Source organism: Vitis riparia, chromosome 14 (assembly GCF_004353265.1).
Source record: "Vitis riparia cultivar Riparia Gloire de Montpellier isolate 1030 chromosome 14, EGFV_Vit.rip_1.0, whole genome shotgun sequence".
Classification (NCBI taxonomy): domain Eukaryota; kingdom Viridiplantae; phylum Streptophyta; class Magnoliopsida; order Vitales; family Vitaceae; genus Vitis; species Vitis riparia.
The window spans coordinates 5,593,303-5,617,072 of record NC_048444.1 but is presented as its reverse complement, the minus strand read 5'-3'; the positions used below and the strand labels follow the sequence as shown (position 1 = coordinate 5,617,072).

The 23,770-nt window shown below is 34.6% G+C and overlaps 2 protein-coding genes across 5 annotated transcripts; both read left to right on the top strand.

Moving 5' to 3' along the window:
• The first annotated feature begins 323 nt into the window (after nucleotides 1–323).
• LOC117931240 (nodulation receptor kinase) lies at nucleotides 324–4,817 on the top strand. 3 transcript variants are annotated; one of them, XM_034852165.1, is made up of 8 exons: nucleotides 324–1,100; nucleotides 1,825–1,996; nucleotides 2,090–2,298; nucleotides 2,992–3,118; nucleotides 3,368–3,442; nucleotides 3,660–3,846; nucleotides 3,961–4,093; nucleotides 4,306–4,817. In XM_034852165.1, the coding sequence occupies exons 2-8, from the start codon at nucleotides 1,846–1,848 to the stop codon at nucleotides 4,564–4,566; spliced, it is 1,143 nt and encodes a 380-aa protein (XP_034708056.1). In that variant the 5' UTR covers nucleotides 324–1,100; nucleotides 1,825–1,845; the 3' UTR covers nucleotides 4,567–4,817. The 3 variants fall into 3 exon arrangements, with proteins under 3 accessions (XP_034708056.1, XP_034708054.1, XP_034708055.1); XM_034852163.1 differs by having other exon boundaries at nucleotides 1,779–1,996; XM_034852164.1 differs by having other exon boundaries at nucleotides 324–1,112; nucleotides 1,779–1,996.
• Nucleotides 4,818–10,093: 5,276 nt separating this feature from the next.
• LOC117929574 (rRNA-processing protein UTP23 homolog) lies at nucleotides 10,094–21,622 on the top strand. Of its 2 annotated transcripts, XM_034849891.1 has the most exons (8): nucleotides 10,123–10,195; nucleotides 11,192–11,474; nucleotides 12,054–12,263; nucleotides 12,408–12,488; nucleotides 12,740–12,860; nucleotides 14,649–14,954; nucleotides 18,376–18,441; nucleotides 21,027–21,622. In XM_034849891.1, the coding sequence occupies exons 3-8, from the start codon at nucleotides 12,073–12,075 to the stop codon at nucleotides 21,114–21,116; spliced, it is 855 nt and encodes a 284-aa protein (XP_034705782.1). In that variant the 5' UTR covers nucleotides 10,123–10,195; nucleotides 11,192–11,474; nucleotides 12,054–12,072; the 3' UTR covers nucleotides 21,117–21,622. The 2 variants fall into 2 exon arrangements, with proteins under 2 accessions (XP_034705781.1, XP_034705782.1); XM_034849890.1 differs by lacking the exon at nucleotides 11,192–11,474 and having other exon boundaries at nucleotides 10,094–10,195.
• Nucleotides 21,623–23,770: the final 2,148 nt, after the last annotated feature.

Genomic DNA, 23,770 nt, shown 5'->3' with positions numbered 1-23,770 from the left:
TGTGGGCATTGGAACTGCAACGGGTGTGGACAAAGTCTTAAGATCTGAAATGCAGAGGAGAAGGGCGAGGAGAATCCAAAGGCTGGGTGTGGGAATGGGAATATAAAAGTGGAAAAGGGAGAGGAGAGGTAGCCGTTGTATTTAGATCGCTTTTTTATGGGAATAATAAGAATAATAAAATTAGCAAGTAGGAGCAATGTCAACATAGCTGGCTGGTGGGGATAACAACCCCACAAAAGCTTTGAATCTCTCTCTCTACAATTCATTATTGCTTTATGGTTATTACAAGAGTTTTCTCTGTAATTTTCCTCTATACTGCTAGCCTTTTCTGTGTTGTACTGTTACAGCCAAGATGCTCTGGAGGACACTACAGAGAAAATAACCCCCTCAGCTTCCTCCAAGTTGCAGTAGCAGACAACAATTATACTGCTTTACAGCCCACACAACATATTAATAATAAAATACCTTTCTCTTCTTTCTTCTTTCTTCTTTCTTCTCTCCTCTCTCTCTCTCTCTCTCTTCGAGGCTGAGGCAGTGGGCAAAGGCAGAGAGAGGTTGTTATCTCGTATTTGGATCAATATCAATCAAGTTGGTCTTGATACTCACTCTGCTTCGCTTTGAACCCTTTTTCCCAGGGTGGGTTTTCCAATCCTACCTGAAACATTAAAAGAATAAGAGGGGTTTTGTTTATTGGTTTCTCCTTTATATCGATTGGAATTGGTGGTTTGGTAGGAGAGTAAATAAACCCTGATAGTGTGTCGGCGCATGGTCACTTTCTGTCGGCATTGTCTGTATCCAACGATGATACAGAGAAGGCATGTCCATTAAACTATCCTAAGTACAACGCAGAATAGATGCTTTTGCCTCAGCCCTGAAGGAGGTTGCTGTGCTGCACCACCACCATCACCCCCACCACTACCAAATTCTCGATTTGGCCGTGATCGGAAGTGGGATCTGCACAGGATTGAGGATTCAATGTGGGAATGCGGGTGAATTTTGATTTGGGCCATCCAGATTTTGGAAAATCAAATCAAATTTTCCGCTGCAAATGAAGCTGTGCTTTTCTGTGGCCTGGTTTTGTTCTTTCTGCGGGTATACAGGTTTGGAGCTTTGTGAGTTTCCCTTTTTTTTATTGTTATTTTATCTTATTTTCTCACCCTTTTCTCTCTATTCGAGTGTTTTCAACTGCAATTGCTTTGAGTCTCTGCTGAATTGGACAAGCTTCAAAACTATGATGCATTTTGAGTTAGATAAAAACACCATTAAGGCAATCTGCCAAACGATAATATCTATCCTAGTGAATTACATTTGCTATCTATCTGTCCGCCATGAACAGACCCAGTTGCTATAGAATGAAATTGAGCTGGATATGGCTATGTTTGTATAATCAAGTCAGTGCATTTATTATGTTGCTTAGCTTTATGCGCAGGCATTGACTGGGCCAATACAACACCTATTACAAATACCCATCTTTCCAAATGGGGTATTTGTGCTTGAATGTGCATGCTTCTTGAATCTTAGATTGGTTCAAGCACTGTGTAGTTCTATGGGGATTAAACTTTTATGGAAAATTTGCTTAATCCAATTTAATGATTTGGTTCAGCTTTATTCTCACTAAGAAGCTTTTAGGAAAGTGAGGCCTGAAATTCTGAAAAATCTGTTCACTGGTATTATTACTTGCTCGAAAAGATACATTTCATTGTTGCTTGCCTTTGATGTTGATTTTTTATCTTTTAAAGATTATAATTCTTCTGCTTATGCTATCCTTTATATTTCAGGTTCAATGTATATAAATTCACACCCCTATACTACTGTATCATATAGGTGAATTGGTTCCCGTGCCAAATGTCAAGGACTCTTGCAGCAATTCTAGGAGGTGCTGCAGGATCCGTGGCATTGGTGGGAATAGTAATTCTAATAATATGGTTCTGCCTATCTCATAATAGGAGCGTTTCGAGAACTTCAGAGACAGGATCTTCTGATCCCTCTGTTCAAGGTAATGTTATTATGTGTACTTTCAAGAGGGTTTTGCAAGAGTCAAGTGCAAAATAACAATCATTTTGTGATTTATTACTCTCATAACTTGCAGTTGAAACAAATGTTGGAGTTGAGTTGGCATTACGAGAAGCAAGGCACTTTGAGATGGCCGAATTGTCTCTGGCCACAAAAAATTTTAGCGACATAAGTTTGATAGGGGAGGGAAAATTTGGTGAGGTATACAAGGGTTTGCTTCATGATGGGATGTTTGTAGCAATCAAAAAGCGGTTTGGAGCGCCTAGTCAGGACTTTGTTGATGAGGTAATAATCACTTTTCTTACTTGGACTAAAAGTTATATGATGCTTACATATAAGCACTTATTCAAATGCATTTTTTGGGGCTAATTGTTTTAATTTCCCACTGCATCGCCCTTTTGATTTCCTTACTTGTTTGGATGCAGAACATCTGTATTTGGAGTCTGAAATTTCTTCGATGCCATTCATTCTTTACTTTTTCAATTTTCAAATTGCTGCTATTTTTTTTTTTTTATTATTGGCTTGAAAAAGTTTCAAATGAATGACTTGGAAGTCTAAATTTTTATTGGTGCAAGTATCCTTCCTTTGTTTTATTGTACAAATTTTTAATATGCCATCCAATATGAACATTTTACAGGCAGCCTTCTTTACCTTGTTATCTTTACAAATTTTTCAATCAATGGTACACTACTCAACTCAGTTGCACAAAGATTAACCTAGTTATTGGGTCAGTATGATGAGAATTCGATTTTTCCCCCAAATCTTCTCAATCTATGTCTTCTGTTAAATCACAGGCAACAGTGTCGTCTTTCACTCGCTACTAAATTGTAACCTACTCCAAAAGACTAATTTAAGTCCACCTGACTCAACAAAGACTAGTTCAACTTCATTTTATTTGTGATGTTTCCATGTTTCCCATAGTTCTTGTTTTTTCATTTTATTGTCAATTGGATCCATTATAACTGAACTTCCTATCAGGTACGCTTTCTCTCAGCTATTGAGCATCGGAATCTTGTGACTCTTCTGGGTTACTGCCAAGAAAATGGTCAACAGTTCCTTATCTATGAGCATATTCCTAGTGGAAGTATTTCCAGTCACTTATATGGTAATTCTCCATCCAATCATTATTTTTTGCTTTTATGCAGACAGATCACTTGCTCTTTTTTGCCATTTTGTTCATCCAATATATTTATGTCACCTCACTCTCAATGTGATATGTATGTATGGTCATAACACAATTGTTTTCTGTCTAAAATTTCTTACTTTCTGGTCTCTTAAAGCAACCTTGGATCCATGATATTTTACCTGATAAAATAAGCTTAACTATCTAAGTTATGTGGCTTTCTTGTTGCAGGCACTGCTGCTCAGGTTTCACAGGAGAAGCTAGAATTCAAGAATAGGCTTCAAATAGCTCTAGGGGCAGCTAAAGGTGATCCTCTGCAAAATCCGTGAGCATTTGTGGCTTTCCTGGTATTAGTTTTCTTCTCTTTAGATAAAATACCCGAATAGCAATATCGGTCCCACAAACTTCTTTTGTAAGCTTCCATAAGACTTTGAATTATTTGAAGATCCCTTCTTCAAATTTCACAAGGGCTCTAGCAATGCTTACTGATTTTTGCAGCCTCATTCATTTTGTTTATATGCAGGTTTGGCTCATCTCCACACCCTAAGTCCCCGTTTGGTGCATAAGGATTTCAAAACAGCGAATGTACTGGTTGATGAAAATTTCATTCCTAAGGTTGCAGATGCAGGACTCCGCAATTTTCTTGGAAGAATTGATATTGCAGGCCCATCTTCTCAAGTGGTGGCTGATGAGATATTCCTTGCTCCAGAGTATTACTCCCCCCTCATCCCCACCCCCATGCCAACACCCACACCTGATGCTTTTAAACCTTTTCTTGTTACTTTTCATATGGTATATTGATTTTATCCTGTTTGTTAGTGCAGGGTAAGAGAGTTCAGAAGATTTTCAGACAAGAGTGATGTATACAGCTTTGGGGTATTCCTTCTGGAGCTGCTAAGTGGGCAGGAAGCAAACACATTGCTGTCTCCAGACTCCAATTTAAACTTGGTTGAAATGGTATTTAGCTGCCTCATTTAGTGTTGTTGTACCAAATGATATCACACTAAACATACAATTTATAGGCTTGTATGTGCATGTTTGAAAAACTTTAGCCATTCTCATTCACATTACTAAAGGATTTAATACCAGGTAGGAAATGCAACACTTCTTTGAGATACTGGCAGTTTGTCTCATAACGATTTTTTTACACTTTCTTTTCTTTGATGAAGGTGCAAAATTATCAGGACCACAGCAATATTTCTACCATCATCGATCAAAGACTAGGAAATAGGTTCACAGCTGAAGGCATGGAAGAATTCATACAGCTTATAATCCGTTGTGTGGACACTTCTAGTGAGAGACGACCCTCCATGAGCTATGTGTTAATGGAACTAGATCGGATACTTGAGAAAGAGACAACCCTGACAACACTCGTGGGGGAAGGAATACCTGTGATCCTTGGAAGCCAGCTATTTAAAGCATCAAAGTGAAAAGAATGAGGATTTGGCTTGTTTGCCTCCAATTGTTGAGTGTGATCTTTGTGAAATACCTTTTATTTTTTAATTTTTTCCCTTTTCAAAAAAAAAAAAAACATTAAAGGAGATCCAGCTATTTGATAAGTGTATAAAAAACAGCTGTATTATTTTTTGATTTTTTTCTGCCATAAATGTATGAGAATATTGTTGTAAGCCATTATTTGTTCATATCATAATGAAGGTTGGGTTCAGTGTGATTTTGGTTATATCTGTAAATGGGTGCTTTAACTTCTATAAATACCGATTATTATCCAGAATTAAATGTATTTATTTCATTTGGATCTTCTTTGTGAGGTTGTCTGTGACAACAAAGTGTCATTAGGACACAAATTTGAGCATCTTTGCAAAATTTCCCTACCTCTTTCCTCATGTCTTCTTGGTGGCTGATAATGGAGAGAAAAATAAAATAGAACTTGGAAGAACTGTTGCAGGATTCAAGCCTTTTTTCTTCTTTTTCTAAATCTTATTTTATTTTCTTGACGTCTTTGTAGTAAGAAGTTATTGATCACAGCCGTGGAAGTATTCTCAGATTTGTTTTAGTTGGTTAATCAAGTGTTTTTTGTCTCATGAAGCCTGCTACTCTTGTCATATATACAACAAATTGACAGCTGAAAGCAACAAATTCCCATTTTTATTAGTTGGGATGGAGGGTGGTGGTTAGAAGATGAGACAGGAAAACTAGAGTCTCCTAAGGCAAGGGGGACCGATGGTCCAATGCCTAAACCAGCCCTTTTGGGCAGTTGGATGAGGCTTTGGTAAGTTCAAGTTGGATGCTGTAGACAAATGAAAGGCTCAGACTTGGGAGTTGTGTTGGTTAGCCTAGAATTTTGATAATGGATGTGTTTTCCCTTGCCTAAGGCCTGTCACCTCTTTTATTTCCTGAATTTTTCTTGCTTGTCTTCAATTTTCAGTGTGCTCCACCTGGCTGAGTGTCTATATATCCATTAAATGCTGGCATATGACTTACCAAATATGGCAACAAAATGCCCTTCCTCAGCAGATTTGCCAGCAAAATCTGGTATCAGGGTAGTGGTAGTTGGCCATAGGAGAGGGCCTCTTTACTCTCTTGTAACCTAATGACAACATGTCTTCAAGTTGGAGGAGAGTGGAAATATATTTGATATCCACAAGTTGAAAACAATGAGAAGGACAACATTAACATTAAACAATGTTTTGATTCTAAAACAATTCCTACTAATAATTGCAATCAGTGAATTACATATAGACATGCCCAATTTCATTTCACTTTCATATCTAAACTATCTTAACCCATTCAACATTTTAGTGGTTGTTGGATGCAAGGTTCCTTAGTTGTAGGGTCAATGATGTGAAACAATGAAGTGTCAAGAGTTTGAAGAGGAGAATACAATTGGTTGAGACAGGAGAGGGGTAGGAGAAAATGATAGTATGATGAAAGAGAGAATTCTAGGAGATGAATGAGAGATAGAGGTTTTTTTTTTTTTTTTTTTTTGAGTATTCTAAAATAATATCCATATATTAAATGTTTTAAAAAAAATGATGTGAAAGCTTTTTAAGATGACTTGTGCTATAAAAACAAAATGATTCCCTTTTTTCTTTGTCATTCTAATCAAAACAAGAATGACACATGTCAATTATTGTTTTGATTAACCTTTAGCTTCAACTATCAAACCAATCCCAAATCGGTGATAGAAAGATCCACTTCATCATTAAAGTGTGTCAAGTCTATTGCTAGAGATGACAATAATGCACTTCGAGATGAGACACTTCTATCCTAATTCAACCTCAATCCACTACAATTATTTGAACATATTGTAATCCTCATCCAAACAAAAAAAAAAAAAAAAAAAAAATTAAATAAGACAAGATGGGTATAAGAATGTCTCATACCTATTACGTCATTTAGTTTTTTTATTTTAATATTAATTATATTAAAAATAAATATAATTTATTAATAAGAAATTATTGAAAAGCTTTATAACTTATCTTGATGAGAAATAGTTTTTTATTTTATATGTGTTTAAAAAAATAATTTAAAATATTTTTTATTAATTATATATCTAAACGGGTAAGGAAGGAGAAGACAATACCTACATTATATAATAAATAAATAAATAATTCAAACCTATTCCTAACCTATTAATCTTTTTTTCCAAACTTGTTCTATTAGAAGCAAGATAGAACAATAACTTGAAAAAGAAATCCCCCAATTACTATCTCTAACCTTACATTAAACTCTACTCTTGGTTTAAGTAGGCATAGTATTCTAATGTTTCATGGAGGATAACACCTCCAAGAGCTATAAGATATCAACTAAATACAATTAGTTTGGAGAAAATAATCATCCTTTTAGGCACACATGGCATCACCTTTACTAGGCCATGTAGTAGGCTAGACCCTTTCAGCATATTTCATTAGTAGACATCCATGTTCCCCAAGCAATGTCCTTGGAGGTAAACATTAATGTCCAAAATGATATAAGCATCATGGCATAATATGTACACAAAAATAATTGCAATCAGTGAATTATGTATAGACATGCCCAATTTCATCTCACTTTCATATCTAAACTATCTTAACCCATTCAACATTTTGGTAGTTGTTGGATGCAAGGTTCCTTAGTTGTAGGGTCAATGGTGTGAAACAGTGAAGGGTCAAGAGTTTGAAGAGGAGAATACAATTGGGTGAGAGGGGGTAAGAGAAAATAATAGTATGATGAAAGAGAGAATTCTAGAAGATAAATGAGAGATAAAGGGTTTTTTTTTTTTTTTTTTTGTATTCTAAAATAATATTCATATATTAAATGTTTAAAAAAAAACGATGTAAAAGCTTTTTAAGATGACTTGTGCTATAAAAACAAAATAATTCCCTTTTTTCTTGTCATTCTAATCAAAACAAGAATGACACATGTCAATTATTGCTTTGATTAACTTTTACCTTCAACTATCAAACCAATCCCAAATTGGTGATAGAAAGATTCACTTCATCATTGAAGTGTGTCAAGTCTATTGGTAGAGATGACAATAATGCAGATTCGAGATGAGACACTTCCATCCTAATTCAACCTCAATCCAAGCCAATTATTTGAACATATTATAATCCTTGTCCAAACAATAAATAAATAAATAAAACAAGATGGGTATAAGAATGTCTCATACCTATTACGTCATTTAGTTTTTTTTTTATTTAATTTTAATTATATTAAAAATAAATATAATTTATTAATAAGAAATTATTGAAAAACTTAATAACTTATCTTGATGAGAAATAGTTTTTTATTTTATGTGTTTCAAAAAAATAATTAAAAATAATTTTTTATTAATTATATATCTGAAGGGGCAAGGAAGGACAAGACAATACTTACATTCACCTCATCCCCATCTTAGATTATATATAATAAAAAAATTTTCAAACCTATTCCTAACCTGTTAATCTTTTTTTCCAAACTTGTTCTATTAGAAGCAAGATAAAAAAGTACATGAAAAAGAAACCCTCCAATTACAATCTCTAACCTTACCTTAAACTCCACTCTTGATTTAAGTAGGCATAGTATTCTAATGTTACATGGGGGATAACACCTTCAAGAGCTATAAGATATCAACTAAATACAATTAGTTTGGAGAAAATATTCATCCTTTTAGGCACACATGGCATCACCTTTACTAGGCCATGTGGTAGGCTAGACCCTTTTTATCATATACCATTAGTAGACATCCATGTTCCCCAAGCAATCTCCTTGGAGGTAAGTATTAATGTCCAAAATGATACAAGCATCATGGCATAATATGTACACAAAAATAACATGGACCTATCCTTATTTAGTTAGGAGATGGAGGGTTAGGTGAATAAGGTATTATATTAGTAGAGAATTGTCTTGATCATGTGAAACTAGGCCCCAAAGCATGTGGCATTGTAACCAATAATGTTACATATTCATGTGTCACAAGATGAATATACAACATACAATGATAAGTTAGTATGGACTTTGGAAAATAAGACATTATAAATAGTCTTAACTTAAATACAGATAAGATATTCAAAATATATTAGAAAATAAATTTTCCCTTTTAAAATAGTTCAATTTTTTTTTTCTAACTTTATTTATTTAAGTATATATATATATATGTGTGTGTGTGTGTTTGTATTGTCGGGATGAAAATATTTACATAAAATAAATATTATTATATAATTTTATATAAATTATAAATATTATAAAAATATCAAATTAAACTCGACTTAGATTTGGTTTATAATATAAAAATATTATATAAATTTTGATTATATATACATAATCAAAATTTAAATCGTCGGGGAGAGAATATTTCACTATTATATTTAAAAACATGACATTAAAAAAATAAAAAAATTATATAAAATGAATATTATTATTATATGAGCTCATATAAATTATAAAGATTATAAAAATATCAAATCAAACTTGAGTTCTACTTGATTTGCCAAAACTTTAAAGCTTCTTATTCAAAGGTCAAGTTTGATTTAAGCTTCTCCAAAGGCTAAGTTTGATTCATGTTTCATCGGGTCAACCTATCTAAGCAGTTTTTATACAATATAATTATTTTAAAAATATATATTTAAATAATATTTTTATTTTTATAAGAAAAATGTTTAATATGGATAAAAATGAATGAAAATGTAATATTAATTTATTTAAATAATGATAAAAGTACTTATCATTACATAATTGTTTCAAAATTAAGAAAATAAGAATAGTAGAGAGTAAATTAAGCCTTTTGGAATACAATGACTTTTAAAAACTATTTAAAAAATAGAAGTATCAAAATTTTTTTACTACCTTGAATTTTAAAAATAATTTTTAAGGAGACAAGTAGGATTGGATACATTCCTATCTCCTATTTTTAAAAATACAAAAAATGATATAAAATGTAAGAATTTATATATATATATATATATATATAACTCAGGAAAATCGAATCAAATAAAAAATAAAATCACAGTTATTTTTTTTTTTTTTTTGTGAATTCAAGGCGTTCAAATAAAGTTCTTTTTTTTTTTTTTTTTTTTTTGTCTCGAATACCAAAATTCATTATAATTATAAAAAACATTCCTCTAATGAATTCCCTGTAAAATGAATTTTATAGAATTGTGATTAATTAAATATTACAAAATCCCTATATTGTTGGTCAAAATTGGACTATAACGAAATTTAAGTCTGTACCGATACCATAGTGTCATATTGGGGAGGAAGATTAAAATTAGATATTGATAAAAAAGTAAGGATATGAGCTCGTATGAGTTGGAAACAAAAAATATCTATTCTAGTTCTATGATCAACTAAATCTAAGAGAAATTCTAGAGAATTTTTGTTATCCTCTGTATATATATATATATATATTTGTGTATATTACTTTGGATTTTTAAAAATAAAAAATAGGGAGTGTGCAGGGAAAGTCAAACGAGGTCTTAAAGCGAAGGGCCCAGGCCCAACCCATTCTCAAATGACTGATGCCAAAGTCGAGTTCTACAGCGCCTTTTAAGGTCTGCTTGTAGCGCCAGAGGCCGCCATCTATATTTACACAAAGCATTCCAGTCCCCAACGCTGCGTTTGGAACTCTGAGAGTTCAAGGTACTGCTCCAATCTCATTTCCCAATTTAATAAATCGAATTCTAGGTTAGATACAGTTGTTTGGATGATGAGAAAATGGTCTTTTACCTAAAACTGATGTATGACTCTTTGGCTTAGCTGATTGAGTTTTTTTTTTGGAAGTTTTGGCAGCGAAGTAAGTCAGACGATAACATAGGAATCAAAATGTGGTTTTCTTTTATTTTTCTTCATTTTCTTGGTTGTCAAACAGAGGGCTCGGGTTTTACTCGAGTGGTTTATGACTTGGGAATGCTGTTGCTGGAAGTTCTGGATTGTAGGGTTTCTTCTGAAATTTTTGTTAGATTGATGGTCTTTGCCATTTTGGAATGTTTTATTGTATAAAAATAGATTTAGTTTAAATGTAGGGAAAATATAAGAAAACTAATCAAAACTTTGAATTGTAAAATATTCACCATCGAGGATTCGAGAATACATTAAAATTGACTAGAGTTTGGCTTAGTCGACCAGAGTTTTTTTCCTCATTTATTGCTCTATTTTCTTGGAAACTAAACAAAGGGCCAGGGTTTCTCTTTGAATGCGTTTAACTTGTCAATGCTATTGCTGAAAATTTTGAATTTTAGGATTTCATTTTGGACTTATGCTAAAGCTAAAACTTTTCAAAATTAACTATCTGGATCTTTGTAATGTTCAATTGATATAAAAAAAGATTTAGCTTGAATTAACATTCACTCACTTTACCATGGAGACATAAATGGTACTCAACACGTTGCCAATGAATCCCAATGTAAATGGAAGCTTGGGAAAAAAAGCAAGAGGAACAAAAAATTTAAAAACTCTTTATCTAAAAATATGGAAAAAGAACTTTAAAGTTTAATATAAGTAAAACGACTTTTTATGAATGGTGAATTTATTATGAATTTGAGGTGAATTTGTTACGGGTGTTGCAATCTTTGGCATTTTCTGCTCTTTTTGTTTGGTTTTTCTTGGGTGGTTAAAGAGGTTTTATTAGGATGGTAGGACAGCATTACTGGGAAAAATCACAGAAAAGTTGAGAACAGCTCCCCTTCACTTGTATTGGATGTCATGGAGGGAGCAGAACCGGAGAATTTAAGGATTTGGAGTAGTCGATTCAAGCTTTAATGGAGTCTTTTATCTGTTCTTTGTTCTTGTGGACTAAGAAGTCTTTGGATATGGGTCCTATGTCTCTGTTGGGCTTCATGGATTGTCTGAATCCTTGCTAAGTTTTTTTATGGTGTCGCATTCAGCCCCATTGGGCACTCATTGTATGCCTCTGGTGCAAGTAGGTTGCAATGCCCTTTTTTAGGTGCCTTTTGTAATAAATTCCTAATTACTTGAAAAAATGAAAAAGAAAAATAGAGTTACAGCTTCCATGGTGACTTACATTGTTTGGCTCCTAGCCTAGATCCACTTGCAAAAATGGCAAGAAGTTGCAATCACGAAAAGTACACACCATAACCTGCAAATATGCCCTTGGAACCTCTCTCTATCCTCTGCCAAAAATGCCAAATAATGAGCCCTAATCATGTTTGCATTCCCAGCTTACAAATGAGGGCTGAAGTGTATCAGAAAGCCCATTTTTTCAGTGGTTACCAAGTTAAAATATTATCTTCAAAATAAAAAGGATGAATTCAAGACTACCCAACAAAAAATTTTTATAATATCGTTCAACTTACTAGATATATTGGCTGTCTCCTTACTTCTTTGAGGTGCACTTAGGCTCCAAGGTGACCTTTGCCTATTTAGCAGTTAGTGATGAAATTTCACCTGGTTTAGTTTCATTATTTTGACCTATGTTTATTAAATTAGGTTCAGTATGTGCTCTTTCTTTACTTAAATTTTGGCTCTTATATCTGTTCAGGTAATCATATTTTCCAGACATGAGATTGAAAAAACAGAAGCGTCATCGCAAAATTGTGAGATTCTACACAGCCTGCTTTGGTTTCAGACAGCCCTTTAAGGTCCTATGCGATGGAACTTTTGTACATCACCTTATTGTCAATCATATCTCACCACCTGATAATGCCGTTTCAACTATCCTTGGTGCCCCAGTGAAGCTCCTGACCACAAGGTATGCCTTTCTCTTGGTGTCATGGTTCTGTCCTTCACCTTTACTTTGTTAACAGAAGACAAAATAGTTTATTCTTCAGGAAATAGGAATAAACCTTTTTATTTCCATTTACTCTTTAACTTGTTTCTGTTTTCTTGGCTGTAGATGTGTTCTTGCAGAGTTGAAAAGCCTTGGTGACTCATATTCTGAATCTCTCAAGGCTGCTGGCAAGCTTATTGCTGCAAGGTGAGCCATCCAACTGTATGTGTGTGTGTAGAGGGAGGGTTGGAGGGGGATTGAATAGTTTTTTTTTTTAAATGCAAAAAAAAAAAAAAAAAAAAAAAAAAAAAAAAAAAGGATTTAAGGCAACTGAGAAAACTGGTTGCAAAGTAGGATATGGTTTATCAGTTTGCTTTAGTTACAAAATTTATGGCATGTAGAGAGAGAACTGGTTCCTTTTTTCCTTAACTGGAACTATGATTGAACTTCATGTTCAGATGTGATCATGAGAGGAGGAAGAGTGCTGAGGCTTGCTTCATTGAGATTATTGGAGAAAACAATCCAGAGCACTTCTTTGTTGCTACTCAAGACACTGATCTGCGCAAAAAGTTTCAGGAGGTTGGTGTGTTTTTTCTCTTATTGGATGCCAATTATTGCCTTTGTGTCTCCTCTCTAATCTTCTGATTGTTTTACATTATGGTACTTGAAACTTCTATGTGTTATGAAGTTCTCCTTTTAAATCCAAGGAAGGTCTGTCTCCAAAAGTAGCAAATAAAAGTTCCATTAAGCTACAGTTTCTCTCTTGAATTTTGTGACATCCATGTGTTGTCAAATATATAATTTCTGTCACTTCTTTTAGTTGAACTTTTATTGAGTGTTCTTTAGTTACTCAAATTACATAGAAGAAACACTAGATTATCTGTTGAATCCTAGGACCTAGACATGCAGAAATGGCTCAAGCATGATGTTGTTCAATTTTTCTTCACATCTATCTCAAGTTAATCAAGAGCTTTTTAGGAATCTAGCTGCTAGACATGGGTACTGAAGTAATTTAAAATCATTGTACGAGTGATGCATGATTGTAGCTAAGACATGTTAAACTGACACACCATATATATATATATGACCAGAAAAATAAAAGTAAAAAGAGCGTTGTGTTAGACATGTTAAATTGACACACTTAATATTTTGATTCAAAAAGGAGCATTTGTAACCTTTTTATCTTTCAATATCATAAATGTTTTCTGCTTTGTATAAGAAAGAAGGTTTATGTAACAGGACCTGTTATGAATTGCCACAAAATAGAGCCCTTGTTTATAACTGAAATTATTTTTTCTGCATTATATTTGTGGGTAGAAGGTGGCTCCTATCACTTGAGACACATTCCATTTTTTCTCATGTTTTTAATTCTTTTTCTTGTTGCATCACTCTTTTCTTTGTGACCCTCTCTGGACTGTGTCAATAAGGGAGCATATTGTGAAGGCACAGTAACATTTAGTGAAATAGGAATGTGCCTCTTATTCTGTTGGCTGCTTTTCTTGGAGAATAGCCTGTTGGTATTGAGGGTTTTTGAAACATGGCTGAGTTGTTTCTTATATAGGCTTATTGTGATGACCCTTTTTCTATATATGATTGGACAACTTGAAAGTGTGATACAAATGTAAAATAAGCTAAAATCATTTTAAAGGGTTTGCAAAATTCATTTATCTCAAGAACATATCACCATGTTTTGTCTGGCAATCATGTTTTCCAGGGTGATATAAGCTTCTTACCTGGAGGCTACTTGGTTTGTTAGATATTAGTACACTTTCCTTTTGAAAGTCAACTCGTTCACTACCAAAGCCATCATATAATTATCATGTATTTGGTATGAATAACTTAAGTATATGTTTTTCCATTATAACTATCTCTTTTTGGTCCGTGCAAATAAATAAACTATTGTTTTGATTTGTGGGTTTAGTGGTTTACTTGCATCATATCAATGTGAAATTGAAACCAATCTTACCCAAGATGCTTTAATGTGTGTCTTTCCAATAGGTAACCTATAGCTGATGCTCTTGGGTTCCTTGGTACAGTTTTAATTGTGTTTCTGCTGAAATTCGTGACAGATTAGGAAAAGAATAAAAGAATTGTTGGGAGGGTGGTGGAGACCTATGTTTCCACTGTGGAACTGCTTCAAATAACTCAGGAACTCTTATTAATTATTTATGGGCCAAGGTTTTGTAGTGAGGTTTATTTATTTAAGCATTTGGTTCCCATTTGGGGGCTTAAGAAGTTCTTAAAACTTTGTCACTATGCTTGATGTTTTGATTTTGCATCATTCTTTTTGCCTGACAGAAATGCACACAGATGCACTGATGAATTCATGAAAAATATATTTATTTTTTATTTATTGATTGGTTCCAGATACCAGGTGTTCCTGTTATATTTGGTCTCCGAAATGCCCTCCTACTTGAGCCACCATCTGTGTCTCAACGCCAGTTTGTCAAATCCTCTGAAGAAGAACGCTTGCATATGACTGAGTTGGAACATAAATTGTTAAGTAAGAGGCAAAAGAACAGATTGACATCCAAGGAAATGAAGGATTCTTCTGATGAAAATGAAGCTCTAGAAGATCAAAATTTAGGGTTGCAGGCTGCAACAAATGAAAATAATGCAAAAAGGAGAATGGTTGTCAAGGATAGAGTTCAATTTAAGAGAAATAAAGCTAAGGTTATAATCCATGATCGTCTTTCTTATTCTGAATTATGATCTTGATTGTTTGCTTCAAGCTTTGATTATTATTCTCTTTTTCCCGTACTGTTTTTGCATGCCCGTGTATTGCCTTTTGTGAATGTTATTTTCCTTCATGGTATTATGTTTATACTTCTTAACCTTGTATATTACTAGTTGGGAGATTTTTGTAAGGCTTATATGTTATTTCTTCAATGTTAGGAGGGGAAAGTTTAATGTTAAATCATATTATAAGTCTTTAAGGGCTGAGAATAGCCTTTTCTTTCCAGCCAAAGAGATTTGGGGTTCGCATGCCCCTCTTAGAACTCGTTTTTTTGCATGGGAAGCAGTTTGGGGAAATTTTTTAACAATAGACATGTTAATGAAGAGGGGTTGGTCCATGGTCAACAGGTGCAGCCTTTGTAAAAAAAATGAGAAATCAGCGGACCACATTCTCATTCATTGTGGTAAGACAAGGGAGCTATGGACTTTGCTGCTATCTTCTTTTGGTCTGGTGTGGGTGTTCCCGACCTTAGTGAAAAATTTGCTTCTGAAATGGAAAGTTAAGGGACTAGGGAAGAAGATGAGAGCAGTTTGGAGATTGGCACCTATTTGTCCTTTTTGGTGTATTTGGAGAGTGTGAAACTGAAGAACATTCCAAGAGGATGAGATGTTAGATCCCTTCTTGAGGAACCTTTTTTTTTGGACTCTTCTAGAGTGGTCTTAGCAGTTTTTGGATTTAGACTCTCCCTTTTTTCTGAAATTTTTGGGTGATTGGCATGTTGGCTAGCTTTTTACCTCTCTAGGTTTTTTCTTTCTTTTTGCAGCCTTGTTTTGGCTCTCTTTGTATACTGCTTGTATACGTAGGGTGTACCCCCTGTTTTGGCGTTTTTTCAATTCAAGTTGTCTTCGTCTATCAAAAAAAAAAAAATAACCATATGCCTTGTTCAGTTGATTATAGGTTCAGTGGATATGATTTTTGGCAATACACTTTATAATGGTTATTCTTGTGTTTGGAGAAAGGTCCCATCCATTTATGTTAGACAATATGGAACAGGAGAAATATAAGAACTTTAGGGATTGGAGAGGTCAGACTTAGGGGTGAAAGATATCTTCCTTAAAAGTTTGTATTCATGAGTCAGTTGCTCTGGGAAACTAAATGTTTATTCTGCTTAAAATTTTGCCGATAGCTTGGTCTCAACTTGGTCCGGGATGTTTTCTTTATTTTCGTTCATTGTTCTTGGCATGTCTTGTGTATTTCTTCATGTTGAGTTGTGCCCCCTTTTCTTTAGATGCATTTTTTTAACATATACTTACAGACATAACTGCACACACACACATAACACACATATATATGAAAAAAGTAATGGTTATTCTTGCGTTAAAATAAGCTTATTTGGTGTGGAGATGTTAAATCTTTGATTGTATTTTCTGCATTTAAGTCAGAGAGGTATTTTTAAAAATGCTTTAAGGTTTTTTCTATAAAGTTAACTAATATGTAGAATATGATTCCTTCTCAAAACTTTTTCACCTCAGCCTCAAGTTTTTGTAATATGCTTGAGAGTCTCTAGGTTTAAAGAAGGAGTAAGAAGTCATTTATATCATTTCTTTACTCCTTATTTCCAATCACATGGGCTTGGCATTCCTGCCAGCATTGTTACCAAGGTTTATTACTTGAAATTATTGGACCCTTTGTGCTGCTCCCTTCAGATTAAACACAAATTAGTGCCCTCTGTTACTCTATCACTCAAAAGTTCAGATTCCTGATTGCAATTTATTCTATGCTACTTTCTGGCTCATACCTATTGAATAGTTGACTTCTAATGCTGTTGATGTTTCTTTGTTATGATATTCCAATGATGAACAGTGACATTTGATGATTAGTTTTGTCATCTACTTGTGATATTGATAGTATTTTTATATTTATCAATTTATGTATATAATACTGATTTGAACTAGTAAAGAGTATGGTGGGACTCTTGTCAGTTGTCACTTAAAGTGAGACTTCCTTCTAGTGTTCTTTGGATCTGGGATGATTTGTTGTGGATGAAACTATCCCAACAATTTGCTGATCATCTTCCACTTATGTCCACCACAGTAACTTGGCTGAACTAGACAAAGCTTAAACCCCAGCTACTTGGTGTTGGCATTTCAATTGTTTATGTTTCGGCCCTATCTACAGCCATTTCCTCCCTTAAGTCAGATCATCTTTTCTTAGCATCTCAGCCCACAATTTTTTTTTGCCCTTTCTTTTCCCTTCCCCCCTCTTCCTCTTTTCCTTACGCCACCTTGAATTCAACAATCACTTTTTCTAGACTTGAGCAGATGAGGGAGATTCTCATTGATCCAAATGGCTAATTTACCAGAAACAGTTATTATTATTTGGTTAAACAAAATTGTATTATAATTAGATTTCAAGGGGTATTGCATATTTGATACCTTACGTGCTTATGAACTATGTAAAACTCTGCCCTCTGCTAATGCCCATAAATCCCAAAGAAAACCCACAAAAAGCATTCTCAAGACACCCAACACTAGATTGTGAAAGCACCATTTCCATGCCAAGAATTTCATGGACTCTTTTATCCCACATCACCAACGAGCCATCAGCTATGTCCCTATCTTTGAAGGCAGCCCCAAACCCCAAAAATGCCCACATATCACTTCAAAATTCTATCCTAAACATGTATTCTAATTTTACTTTTTCCGGAGTAAAAAGATCCTTGGGGCTGCACTGACTGCTTGCAAACTCAATCCCATCCTAGTCTTGGAGCTGTACTGTCCCTGCTTACCAATGTAGCCTTAGTGGCAGATAAAAGGTGCATCACTTCCTCTTTAAATACTCCCCAAGAACAGTCCCAAAAAGCTACTAAATCTTTATGCAACAATTGTACAGAAGCAAACCTTCCATTTCTGATCAAAGAGGTCTCTCCCTCAGCCTCTTTACCCTCAAGATGAGCTGAATAATCGCTACTGGTCCACCTCAGTTAGCTCTGCTGCAGCCTTCAGGTCAGCCTACCACCTGTATATATTAGGTTAGGAAATGCAAGGTCCCTGTCCAATTTGTAAAGTTATAGGCCATCTTCACTGATCAAATGTTTACAAAGAGCTAATTCATTTCCTGTTTTATATAACTTAAATCACAATTTCAAATTGTCAACAGAAAAGGAAAGGTGTTGGAATGAGGATAGCTTAAAGGAAAGTGTTGGAACGAGGATAGCTTAAGTGTTTAGAAGAAGTGTGGGTCAATGTTATAATATAATATCATTTTTACTTATTATGAGTGAATTTGGTCACTGGATATTGGTTAGGTTAGTTCCAATTGAATTCAATGTGGTGATATGATATTATTTCTAGTACTGTTTCTTTTGATATGGCTGTCCCATGGGCTCAGGGTTTTTACTCCTCTTGAACTTTGCAGGGTCCAAACCCTCTTTCTTGTAAGAAGAAAAAGAGTCAGAGGCAACCAAATCTTGCCTCGGAGAAGGTAACTTTTGTATTTTATTATTTAAGTTCTGCACAATTTTTCTTTCCAGTATGTTATGCGTAGCCTTGACAGTTCATAGTTGAGGACAATAGTTTGACGACTGATAGTTCTGCCTCAGAGGATAGCATATCCTAGAAAATTGGATGCTAAATACATCACAATTCTACCCCAATTGTTTGGGACTTTGAACCATACAGTCACATGATTCAGTAGTGGAGTTGTTACATCATTATTGAAAGATAAAACAAATCATCATAGGGTTAATTGTAGAAATATTACCCTGCCATTCAAGCCTGTTGCATGTTCTTATTGGTTAAACCATTCACATCTAGAGAATTAGATTTATTTTCATAACCTATGTTTCCAGAGTACAGACAATCATCAATTCATCAAAGACAAATTTAAGTCTGGCAGCATCAAGGATGCCATGTTGTGACTATTTTATAACAGTTTGAAAATTGCATAAAAAACAAAGATCTATAATGAGGGCATCACAAAACCTTTATCCCAATTTTTCTAAGAAATCTATGAAGATAAGGTCGCATTTGCAGATTCCTTTAGCCAGACAGAGATTTAGGATGTTCTTCATCCCCGATTCTGATGACTCTAACGAAAAAGCATATGCGCTAAAACACAAGAATCAGAACTCTCTAATACCCTGTTTACTTGATTCCAGTGGAATCAGGAGAAAAGGTGTGATTCCCTTTCCAGCATATTCATTTTTTTACTTGAATTTGGAATAAAAGATGTGTGGGCCCTAGCACAATTGGAGGAATTTTATTTCTCAAATTTGAGGAGATTGATTCTCCCACCCCCCCTCACGAATTGGATTCCTTAAATTTGAGAAGTCAGATGTTGTGAAGGGATTGCCTAATTTGCCCTTGTGCTTCTAATAGGCAATAATTGTTATACCTTCAATATGATAGTGCACTATTCATATTATAGTTATTTTTATGTGACCAATAATTTTTTATTGATAAAAAGAGAGTAAATTAATTAAATGTCAATTATATAAATAGGAAGATATTTTTTTATCCAAAAATTATAATAAATTCAAGAAATAAGTTTTGTTTCTATGCTCAAATCATTTTAACATGTTTTGCTTTACAATCATAGATCTAAAATAAAATAGATACAATCATTAAGGTAAAATTATACTTATTATCAAGTAAATAGAAAAGTTTTCTTACCCAAAATCTTTTTAACCAAGCCACAATGTAAAAGGAAAATACAATAAGTTTAAGAAATGAGTTTTATTTCTTCATCTCTACAATGATAAACATGAAATTTTTTTATACAAGTGCATTATAGTAAAATTATGTGTTTCATTTCGCTTCCTTTACTCTAGTAAATTCTTCAAAAGGAATCAATTTCACTCATTTCCTTTCCTAACAATTTTGTAAACACTTCAATGGAATTTCTGATTCTAGTTCCTTTTATTCCCTTTCTTTCCTATTTTGATTTCCTACATTCCATTTCCTGAAAAGTTTAGTAAGCACATAAGTGTATTCTCAATCAAGTCTTAGCCATCTAAACAGATATTCCATGGACTGGCCAAACCTGTCCTGTGGCCAAGGGTGGCAATAACAAAAGTCAAATAATTTAATAATGCTGGGAGGGGCCTAGTTGTGTAGGGCTAAATGTCTACTATGATAATAAGGAAATTTAAATGAGGCAAGAATGTTGGGGACAGGCCTAATTGGGTAGGGGTGGAAGTCTATTATGGGACTTGACTTGAGCCATATCCCCAAGATTTGCAATAAAGAGACCAACAAAGATGAATCAGAATGTTCTAGTGAGTCATTTCTTGGCTCTCTAATAGCCTTTAATGATTTTATTTCTTATCAATTGGTTTAGGTTTAGTGTGTCCTTGTTTGCATGAGTTTATGTTGTGTGACCAATAGTGGGGCAAAAGCTTCTTTTGCATTAAACTTATTAGAATATGCTATCAATTTGTAGAGGCTTGTTATCAGGTTGAGTTCCAGTTATCAGTAGTCTTCAATCTGAAAAGCTGGCCCAGACTCGAGTTGTTGGGATGGGGTGGCCCTGCTCTGGTTTTGGTGTTGGAATGTTATTTGGGGAAGTGGATTTGTAAAATAACGAGTACAGGAAAAATTTGGAAATATAGAACTGTTGTCATTAGTATCTTCATGCATGGCAATCCTAGTACCCAAGTGTTCACAAGTTTGAAGAGCATTGGTCGGTAGAAATCACTATATGGGGCTATGGTGATGGCAATCTTTGGATACTAATTGTCAAAATATAATAGACAAAAAAATTCCTGGTGGAAACTACAAACTCCATGGTAAAGATGTATGGGATTCAAAATGTTAGCAATGTAAATATGCGGTAATTCAAAACTTAAGGTTTGGTTTTTGAGCTTTCATCAAAACAGTATTTATGGTGCATGTTGTGAAAATCCTAATCCAGGTAGAATATTAGGAGACCTAAACTCACTTGTGACTTATGATAGCCAATAAATTAATGGATTCTCATCATCCGTTGGCTTAGCCATAATAAGCTTTTATGTTATGAAATTCCTTTTAATGGTTAACAGTTATTGAAATGTAGAGGTTTGAATGCAGGAAGACAAGGATGCTGGCAAAACTGTGAGAAACAGTAGGAAAAGAAAGAGGTCACGCAAAGGCAAAAAGCTTCCAGAGACGGATGGTTAAACATGTTTTTAGCAAATTGGAAAAGTTCGAAAATTTTGGCTTTTATATGGAGTAAACAGGTCAGTCTGACTTTGCTTCCAGTGGCTAGAGCTAAATAGTCACCAAGGTGGTGCAGCAGGTTCTCTTCAAATGTTGTTTGGATCTCTGGTGTTCAGGTTTTTTGATTTGCCCACCAAAGAGTTGCAAGCCCTGACATTACAGAACCTAATGGAAACATATTACATTTGAGTCCCCATAGATATGGCAATTCTTTTATTTTCCCCTGCATCCATGCACAGGGTGGTCTTCTGTGTGTAGTGGGAACATCTGGTAGGTTCTTTATGAACCATTGCTCTAAAACTTGGACAACTTAGAGACTCAAACCTGATTGGTTTGTTAATCTCTTGGTCCACAATTCCATCCCAATACTGAGAATCTCAGCTAGGTTTGTTAGGCTTTCAATCATGAAATGTGTGATCAGAACTTACATATAGTTGACTTCAATAGATTTCACTTCTTTTTTTTTTTTTGTGGTTTCCAGTTTCCATTTTTAGAGAGAATGAAGAACTTGAAAACATATAAAATTTTAAATGAATTTTATTAGTTATGAATTGTCTTACATATTTTTTTATCTTATGGCAAAGCAAAGAAGAGAATTTTATATTCCTTATTTTCTTTCCTTTTTTCCCAAGATGCTAGTGTTTGCATTTTGTTTATGCCTTTTCCCCCCAATTCCCTTACTGCGCATTGGAACATTCAAGGGGCTCCTGGATGTATACCCCTGGGTATTAGAAAGCTTGTTAGCCTAAGAATTTTCCTCCAGTTGCTTTCACAGCTTAATTCGATTTCAAATTTTTAGATTTTTTAAATGCAAGTGGTTTAATTATTGATACTTGACCAAATAAACTAAATGATAAAAGCCTTTGTTAATGATGTAAAGGGTTTTTATATGGGGGAGAGAAGCAAGATAGCATTTTGATCATCTGGATCAAACAAAGTAATTGCTGGGAGAAGAAAACAGAAGAAAAAAAAAACTGTTATCAGGTAAGGAGACACTGTCTTATCCTAAAGAAGCATGAAAAGGAAAAGCACAAGGAATTTCAGACAATCTGAAAGGGGTCCAAATGGTTGTTGGGGCCTGGGGTTGGGTTGGGGTGGGGGTGGGGGTGGGGGTGGATGTGGGGGTGTGGTTTGCTGGTGGTGGAGGGATTGTGGGTTTGTTTTTGGATCCAACTGTAAAAAACTAGAAAAAGTGCAAAATTGAAGTCATGGGTCATGACCCAATCATCTCCTTTACGAATTGCAGAGCGACAAAGGATCGAGCACCTCCTTTACAGCTTTGACGTTTGGAGATGGACAGGCCTTGTGAGACACGGAGTCCTGTAGATTAGCTTTCACTTTTTTCACAGGAAGTCGCTTGGGTTTTCGATTGAGAGCCATGGAAGATGGCAATTGATGTAGACTACTTGCATTCCATATATGCATCTCTCATTATCTACACCTCTCTTTGTAGTGCTTCTCATGATGCCCCTCTCACTAGTCTCCACCCATTTCAATTCTCCAATTATGTCACTCTCCTCATTCTTCCCCTCTCTAGTTTTTGAAAACTACACATTCTCTAGTAGCATTTGCTTTTTGGTCTTCAAACAACTGTTACTTTCACTTTTTGTCCCAAAGCCAAAAACCACCCTTATCTTCTTTCCCCAGCATTTGTGACCACAACAAATCAAGCGTCCTCGTTTAATTGAAGAATCAATTATGAGGAATCACATGGACCAAGACAGTAGCATCTTGCTATTTCCTCATGTTCTCTTTTGGTCCATGTGTAGTGAATCAAGTTTAAGAATAATTCATTTTTAAATCAGGAAGATCAGTGAATCCAACTCAGACAGTATAGTTAATTTGATGGTTTCTAGAAGTAAAATTTGGAATGGTCCCTTTTTGGTTGCCCAAACTCCTGTAGGGGGTTGCTTTGCAATTACGTAAACTTAGTGGTGAATTTGGTTGAGTCTGTTTGTAGGTGACCTAACTGGGGAATCAGTCAAAATATGACATGGGAATTCAAACTCTTTCAAATAAAACAATAATCGTGTAACAATTTGGACATAGGAGTCAAGGCATCTGAGCATCACTGACCTCATAATGGGAGGATCACACTCCCATCTGACCCCATGTGTTCCTCTTCTCTTAAATTATAGCCTGTGATTTTGTATCAACCCTTCTTGATTATGCTTGATCAAACCTTGACTTACATCTAATCATATGTTTTATTACCCACTTTTTCTATTAAAAAAAAAAAAGATATTCAAAGGATTTGACATCTTCACAAGAACAGCCAGTCACATGCCATTAGAGTCCCTTCCAAGGGAAAAAAAAGCTCATTTCATATCTACTACCCCCTCATGCCCCTCATGCCCTGGTTGCAATATCTTCACTCAATCTTCACAAAAATACAAAAAAAAAAAAAAAAAAAAATCAAATCAAATAACTAATTTTAAAATTAAGATTTATTTTTGGATACAGAAGTACAAAACTTTTTGAGTTTCAACTTGAATGGTAAAAAACCAAACTTTACCTAATCATTCCAGAAGAGCAAAAACAGGTCTATTATTTGCTCCTATGAGTCTATGACATCAAGTGATCTGACTGTTACGTGGACGTGCACCAACTGGTGC

Coding starts and splice junctions, on each gene's coding strand:
- LOC117931240 (XM_034852165.1), top strand. CDS start 1,846: ATGTCAAGGACTCTTGCAGCAATTCTAGGAGGTGCTGCAGGATCCGTG. Junction 2,299..2,991: donor GTCAGGACTTTGTTGATGAG/GTAATAATCACT, acceptor ACTTCCTATCAG/GTACGCTTTCTCTCAGCTAT. Junction 4,094..4,305: donor ATTTAAACTTGGTTGAAATG/GTATTTAGCTGC, acceptor TCTTTGATGAAG/GTGCAAAATTATCAGGACCA.
- LOC117929574 (XM_034849890.1), top strand. CDS start 12,073: ATGAGATTGAAAAAACAGAAGCGTCATCGCAAAATTGTGAGATTCTAC. Junction 12,861..14,648: donor TGCGCAAAAAGTTTCAGGAG/GTTGGTGTGTTT, acceptor GATTGGTTCCAG/ATACCAGGTGTTCCTGTTAT. Junction 14,955..18,375: donor TTAAGAGAAATAAAGCTAAG/GTTATAATCCAT, acceptor TGAACTTTGCAG/GGTCCAAACCCTCTTTCTTG.